The 8,121-nt window shown below is 36.4% G+C and overlaps 1 protein-coding gene across 1 annotated transcript; it reads right to left on the reverse strand.

Annotated features, from left to right (window-relative positions):
• Positions 1-627: 627 nt before the first annotated feature.
• On the reverse strand, positions 628-2,214 carry LOC146884241 (uncharacterized). The gene is made up of 2 exons (XM_085665913.1): positions 1,856-2,214; positions 628-1,270 (listed from the first exon to the last, which is right to left on the reverse strand). Exons 1-2 carry the CDS (start codon positions 2,212-2,214, stop codon positions 628-630), a joined length of 1,002 nt encoding a protein of 333 aa, XP_085522039.1.
• Between the last annotated feature and the right edge of the window lie 5,907 nt (positions 2,215-8,121).

Genomic DNA, 8,121 nt, shown 5'->3' on the forward strand with positions numbered 1-8,121 from the left:
CACACTGCTTTGTCCATAAGAAAGGTTTTTCCTTTCGCGTGAGTTGTGTCAAGGGACTCACCATCTTGGAGAACCCTTCTAAAAATCGCCTGGTAATATCTAGTCAATCCCAGAAAACTTCTCACCTCTGTCACCATTTTTGGTCGTTCCTATTTCAAAATACCTTCTATCTTTATGGGGTGAACCGTGATGCCATGGGCTGGGATTACATGCCCAAGAAATTGTATTTCACTAAGCCAGAACTCATATTTAGATAATTTCATGTATAATTGATGTTCCCTGAGTATTTCAAACACAACTCTTAGGTGCTCAACATGTTCATCCTGATCTCTGAAATAAATAAGGATGTCGTCTATAAACACTATGACAAACTTATCTACACACTGTCATTATATTTTGTTCATATAATCCATGAACACTACTGAGGCATTGGTTACTTCAAATGGCATCACTACATATTCATAATTCCCAATCGGAACACCGTCTTTTGTACATCTTTTGGCTTGACTAAAATCTGATGATATCCAGATCTTAAGTCAAGTTTTTAGAACACCCTAGCTCATCGCAGCTAATCTAATAGGTCATCAATCCGCGGTAAAGGGTACTTGTTCTTAATTGTGAGTTTGTTTAAATGGAGTAATCAACACAATGTCTGGAACTCCCATCTTTCTTCTTAAGCAGTAGCATTGGAGCTCCCGACAGAGATGCACTCGGCCTGATAAACTTCTTTTCTAGTAGATCCTCTATTTGTTTCTTGAGCTCTGCCAATTCTGTCGGTGCCATTCTATATGGAGCAACTAACACTGGATCCACTCCAAGGATGAGATCGATAGTGAAATTAACATCCCTACTTGGGGGTAGTCCAGGGACTTTGTTAGGAAACACATAAGCAAATTCGACCACCACATGTATGCTACGTATTTGCTCTTCATTACTCTTGTTCTCTAATTGAGTTATCATCATAAAACAAGTAGTTCCATCCCTTAGCTCTTTCATAACTTCTTGAGTTGAAATCAATTTCACCCCCTCAGTTTTTGGGAATACCAATCCACCCCATCCACAATCAATTACCACATGGTTGTTGGACAGCCAGTTCATCCCCAATATAACATCCAAACCCTTCAATGGAAAGCAGATGAGATTCACCTTAAACTTGCGGCCAACCACTTCGATCGAGCATCCATCACAATTAGAATTTGTTGTAACTTGCCCAGACGCTGATGTCGAGACCACTAGCTCGCAACCTAAATCAGAGACCTCCAATCCCAACCTACCCACACATGTATTAGAAATAAAAGAATGCAAGGCTCTTGAATCGAAAAGCACCTATATATTCTGACCCATCATTACACATGTATCCTATATAAGGTTACTTGATCGGTTTGCTTCTGTACTGGTTAAGGCGAATACCCTTCATGCAGCTTTAGGCCTCTCCGTACAAGGTAACTGCAGTCGTGGCTCTGGAATTGTCTTTTTATTGGGACACTTGTCTGCAAAATGGCCAGTTTGATTGCATACAAAGCACTTATGCCCTCCGACACTACTCCCTACATTTCATGCAAGTCTAGGATAGTCTCTCTTCAAATGTGCTTCCCACACTGGAAACATTTCAATCCTTATGATGATGTCTGTGGTCGGTTATAAGGCTTCTTCTGTTGTCTAGCCTCAACAACATTTCTCTACGGCCTGACTACTCAGCTAGGCCCCATCTCTAGTTTTTCCACGCTCGTCGCCTGTTCCACTAAAAGGGGAAACTCTCGGATCTTGAGTGGAACTAGAACTCTAAGCAGCTCATGTCGTAGACCCCTCTCAAACTTCCGACAACGCCATTCCACTGTGATATTTTGTGTAAAACCTTGCTAGATACTCAAATTTGTTAACATAAGCTTGCACAGTCATGTTGCCCTGCTGCAAGGTCAAGAACTTGGCCTCCCTCTCATGCTTAGCACTATCTAGGAAATACTTTTCCAAGAATCTCCTCTTGAAATTCTCCCAGCTCACTTCTTCTTCCCTGGTCTGCATCTGTTGTTGCATTCCAACCCACCAATATTCTACATCACTCACCAAGAGGAAAGTAGCAAATGCTAGTTTCTGTTCATTCGAGCAAGCAAGTACACAAAATTTCTTCTCGCAGTCCCTGATCCATGCACCCGGGTCATCAGGAGTGGCCTTACCATTGAACTTGGCTGGTTTGTGCCTCATGAAATCATCCATGGTGGCTGGTCATGGTGTAGGCTGTGGTAGCACCACCTGTTGTGGCTACATAACGTCAACCAATCAGTGGATTGCATGGCCAATTTTATCAACTAAGTTATTGGCATAAGTTCTTCTACCTCTCCCGCCAGCCATTTTCTAGTTCTGGAACATAGGGTATCATACAACGTTACAATTTACTCTAGAAATTCATTAACAATACACACCACGCAATAACACAAATTTCAAGAACTTTACAATTCAATAAATTCATACTAATCTCACAATCATGATAAGCTCACTCCCCAAGGCCCAAAAATCATTTTGAAATCATATGCTTTGATACCAAATATAACATCCTAGGTGGATATTACTTGACAAAATATAATTTTATTAAAATTCAAGATAGTAAATAAGGTTCCCAAACGCGAGAAAATTTAAAACTTATATCGTTGTAGTTATATTACGTTGTGACATCATTATTACAAGCTCATAGTAGGGAAAAACCGCATAAACTGAAAATTAAAACACAGAGTAAATCATCCCATAGTTTGTCCCGCTCAGTCCCTACGTATCAGCACGCTCACCTGGATTCATATTTGCTGTCGCACAACAAGTCACGCGATCATCGCCAAACACAAACAAAAAGAGTGAGCCGAGAAAAAATGTAATATACTCAATGAATAATAATAATTATCCCTCACCCGATCTATCTTAGCCAATTTTAATTTATTGACTTCTCTATATTAGCTCCCACCACAATCTCATAACCTATATGAGAAAGATCCATTTACAACCTTGGTCATTAAGGATTATCATGCTCCCACAAACCTACCCGCTCGTGGTCCAACCCTACGGACCTCCCCGCCTATAGTCCAGTTCTACGAACTTGCCCACCCGTAGTCTGACATGCGTGTACACCTACTATGAACCTCCCCGCTTATAGTAGCTTCAAGTCTGAGCACGGAACATAACCTCCCCGCTCGTATCCCGACACAGGAGTACAAAAGATACGGACCTCCCCGCCTGCCTCAAACACACATCTCACACCTTCGTTATGAACTTCCTCGCAAGTAACTAATCCAGCATATCCCTGACCAATCCATCAAGATCACTCATGCAAATCCATCTAGACCGCCTGGCGGTAACCCCCATGCCGCCAGGCACCACGTGGCCAATGGTTCCTTTGTTGGTGGCTTATCGCCTGACGAAGCATCCCCTGCCGCCAGGCGCCACACCAGTAAATCAAGTTTCTACTGGTTTAGGAAAAACACACGCTTTCTAGCACATTCAGGCATACCAATCATACAATCAAAATACCAAATTCGTATTTACAATTCACATGCCACAGAATTCATCATCACAGTTCTTTAGTACCAATGAATCATAAGCACTCAAGCATTCAAACTTAGGATACTACATCTCTTGAAAATAGTCAAGCATATATAGAAAACATGTGCTCTTAAGTCCATCAATACCATCAAGCATACAATCTCATCATCACAAAACCAATACCACTCCTGTATCCATAAACATCATGCTTCATTTCATAATTCAAACAACTCTATCGTCAACCAACGCATACATAAATATATCAATAATTATTTTATTCACTTTGTTGCTCTCACATACTAGTGGAAGACCTCCAATTTTTCATTTCTATATTCTTAAGACATAAAATCAGTTTATCACAATGAATAGTGTTTCTTCTACTCTATTTTTTCCCAATCAGTAACTCATACTACTACAAGTTCACTATTAAATATATAACTTAAACTCATACATCAATATCACTAAATGCACACCTATACATCATATAATGACGCTCAATCTCATACCCAAAAACCATCCCCAGTAATCACAAATCTAAATTTTTCCACTGAGCACACCAAACCATTGTTGGCCACTTGGTATCGCCTAGCGGCACGCTTTATACCACCAAATGGTGCATCAGAATACAGAAATTGCTAGTATCCTTGAATCTGCCGAAAACTGTAATATGCCCAACCCTTAAATCAACTTCCAATTGCAATTCAATCACAACAATTACACGTTCAGTATGCATTCAAATTTCTAATCATCCAATCCAATCATACAATAATCAATTTCCAACTTTTACACAATATAATTCACAATCAAAACCAAAACCATATTGATCCCTTATTTTCACCCAAACCGCAATTCATCAAATTTCCAATTAAAAGCATCTATTATCATTCAATTACACCTAGAAACATATGATCAAACTCACATAATTGAAGAACATCCAACACATCACGAAAGCACCGAAAACGTATAAAACTACGTGATTCGAGTGCAATTATCACCTGGCGGTTCTTTATTGTCGCCAGGCGGTTCGTCTAAGAACCCAGAAGACCATGTTAAAATGGTTGTGTCGCCTGGCAGACCTTCATAGTTGTCAGGCAGTTTTTGAGCAGAAACCCAGATTTTCACGAAAAATAACGCGAATTGAAATAGAACTCAACCATTCATGCCAATCATCATCCAATACAAAATTAAATGAAAATAAACATCCAATGATCCTTTCTCGTCCCCAACGCTTTAACCCTTGTTCCCACTCTAACACTCTTTTCCAGCACTCTCTTTCTCTCTCTAATTTGCAATTTCATTTCTCTCTCTTGCTGCCACACTCACGCACCTCTATATTTCCACTCAACATCTCCTTTTCTAAAAATTTCCAGTCCAAATTAATAAAAAAAACTCATTAAACGAAATTAATTAACACTTTAAGCATCAATGGCCATTTAAATGGTGCCTTTACTACCCTGAACTGATTCCAAGTTACCCTTCTGGTTTCCCCTAGAAAATCTCTAGAGTTTCTAGATTTTCCTTGTATATAAAAAAAATACCAAAATATGAAAAAGAGCAACTCTCACCAACCAAGGTTTGAACTCACATCCCAACACTCATCAAACATAGGTACAACCATTAAGCTATCATATAATTCACATTTAATTCACACATACATACCATGTTAAGTCTTACTTCTGCATTCACAATATAATTGTAAAAGATAACATAATTAAATAGACATACCACAACACACACAAGACTTGAACCCAAGCCCTCTCCACATAACTAAGTACTCTCAACCACTTAAGCTAGCACTATCCTTTGTCTAGGGATTATCAAGGAACTCCCTTAGGGTATTTCCAACTCACCATTACTTGTACTTTATTGATTATCATTTATATGAATTTCCTAGGTCTTACAATATTGTTACCAAATTATTGCATATATATGAGATTTCAATCTTATACTAAAGTCATAGTTCAAAGTGAAAGTATTTTTACTTCATTCACAAATAGAAACTCTCATTTCAGGAGTTAGAGTGGTGTGGCTTGGTGGGTTTGTATATTGGAGAACCTTCACCTTAATATGTTACATTTTTTTAATTGCTTGGTGGCTTGAATGGTGTGTGATCCGTGAGTCTAGTGAGGTGTGAGTCTAGTGATGTGTTCATGAGTGGTATAAGATGTGAGGGATGTGATGTGTGAGTGGTGTAGGTTTATAAGAAAAATTCATCAAACGATCTTAATCTTCATAGCCATATTTGCTTAATCATGTCAAAATAAAAATTGAGTATAAATGTTTTGTTTCAAGTTGGTTCATCAAACAACATTGACGCAAACATTGGATGCTTACATTTTCTCAAGGTTGACTTTGAGTTAAATCTTCAATCAACCTTCTTTATTTAATCATCAAGAAACCTCTCCAAGGCAACTACACCTCTTATCTTTGCCTCCACCATTTGGATCAGCTAGCTCCAGGATTAGTTGCTTCTATAAGGTACTTGAACTTAGCCAAAAAATTAGTAGCACCGAGAATAGTTGCTCCTATAAGAACTATCTTGTTTTAGTCTTTAGTATTAAAATTCATAATGAGTATAATAACTCTAATTGATGTCTTGTTTAACGTATATAATCTAGAAGATGACAATGAAGAGGAGGTTGTATAATGACTTAAATATACATTCAGTATTAATCTTGGCTTAAAGTGCTAGTCAAGCTTGGTAGAGGAAAAGACATGTACTTGAATATTTGCTTGTTTTTCTTAATTAATATTGTATTTTAATTTTAATTAGGTGGTTGGTTCATAATGAGATATGTATAATGTTTAGTCTTTTTTAGAATGTATGAATAAATTCTAATGTTGTAGGATTCTTTATATATATATACTTTGATAGAGTAATTAACATATGCTTTCAAACTGGAGATTGAATTTAGGAATCAATAATAGGAGTGACATTTTCTCTATTTTTTTGTTAGGTCCTTTGGAAAGTATCCTATACCAATTTAATGTGTCAAAGAGTTTGTCTTGCTTACACTGACAATTGACTTGTATTTGTTTAGGGATTTAACCTTTGTACACGACTGTTGTTTTTTCATTTCTAACTTTCCAGTTCTAATGCTATGCATAGTGAATATATGTGTTTCAACTGCAAGTAAATAACAATGAAGTATTCTTTGATATGTTACGTGTCTTACCATTATTCGTTTGGCTTAAAAGTTACTTTGAAGTTAAACCTTAAACTCTAAAATTTTTAAAGTCCCACTTTTAGAATTTTTCTTCATTTAAAATGCTTATCTTGAAATATTGTTTTGCCCAGCTTCTCTTTTTTAAAGAGTAGCTCAAAGAGTTGAACCAAGTACCATCTTAAAATCTCTCCTTTATTATGTATTCATTGTCTCTTTATTATCCCCTTTACTTATTAAGTTTGTTTAGATCACTAATATTAGTATTGAATGATGTGTGATATGATTCATTGTCTCTCCTTGATTCTTTTTTATGTTTGTTATAGGTACATTTTTTTTAACTAAAGAGATTGTTGGATTTCTCTTACCAAGGAATAATCTTGCCAAGCTCTGCAGGTGCTCACTCTTCTACTAGCCAAGCTCCAGTAGTACATCAAATAGAAGAAATGCGTGAGACTATTCAAAAGTTGAATGATGAATTTATGGCAAAGAATTACAAGGAGAAGACACTTGAAGAAAAGGTTGAACACTTGCTGAACATATACTTGGACAATATGAACGTATGCGCCAACAAGATGAAGAAATGAAACTTATTTTGCAACACATTCATTTGAAGAATGTTATGCCAGGTCCTAGTGATCCTACTACTATTAGAGATGATAGAGTAGACCATATCAGTGATAGTAGACCAGGAGATCATTAGTTTCATATTTAGTTATTTGTTGTGTTTCAATGTTGCACACTTTCAAACTATTTTTGTTTTTTTGTTTTGGATCATGTTATATATTTACCACTCGTAATGTATGTACTACACTTTACTATATTATGTAATGCAGTTTGTTATTACTTAGATATATTAAATTTTATCATTCATAAACAGGTAAAAATAATGTTTTTAAGCATGTAAAAATCATAAATAATACCAAAAATATTTTTTGTTTTTTTGCTAATCAGCGACCGATTTAGCGACCAACCAATATTATTCCTTGTTGATAAAAAAAAAAATTGCCACCATTTCAGCGACCTAAAAGAAAATTGTATATCAATAAATTAATCATACTTTAGCAATCGATTTAATTGGTCGTTGTTTGTCTCATAACTTTGGCAGCAATTTAATGACAAAAAAAATGTACATAAATATAATAATCATACTTTAGCGTTGACATTTAGGTAAAGACTATCCACTTGAAAAAGGGTATAATGCCTCTAGAAGTGATGAGATAAAAATGCATAAATCAAAGGAAGACATGCAATAAATAAAAAAGTGTTTTTTTCCTATAAGCGTTGGTCAAAATTTTACATACTACACCTTAATATCCTCAAATAATGATGATAAATTTACCTGTATGGTATGTGCCTATGTTTATGAAGATCTCTATATTTCTTTGCAAGGCCATAGTCGATGATGTAAACCTGAAATGAGATATCCAGC

The sequence above is a fragment of the Vigna unguiculata genome, chromosome 8 (assembly GCF_037176805.1).
Source record: "Vigna unguiculata cultivar grain cowpea cultivar isolate G323 ecotype 2 chromosome 8, ASM3717680v1, whole genome shotgun sequence".
NCBI classification, from domain to species: domain Eukaryota; kingdom Viridiplantae; phylum Streptophyta; class Magnoliopsida; order Fabales; family Fabaceae; genus Vigna; species Vigna unguiculata.

Coding starts and splice junctions, on each gene's coding strand:
- LOC146884241 (XM_085665913.1), bottom strand. CDS start 2,214: ATGGATGATTTCATGAGGCACAAACCAGCCAAGTTCAATGGTAAGGCC. Junction 1,271..1,855: donor AAATTTGAGTATCTAGCAAG/GTTTTACACAAA, acceptor ATGTGTGGGTAG/GTTGGGATTGGAGGTCTCTG.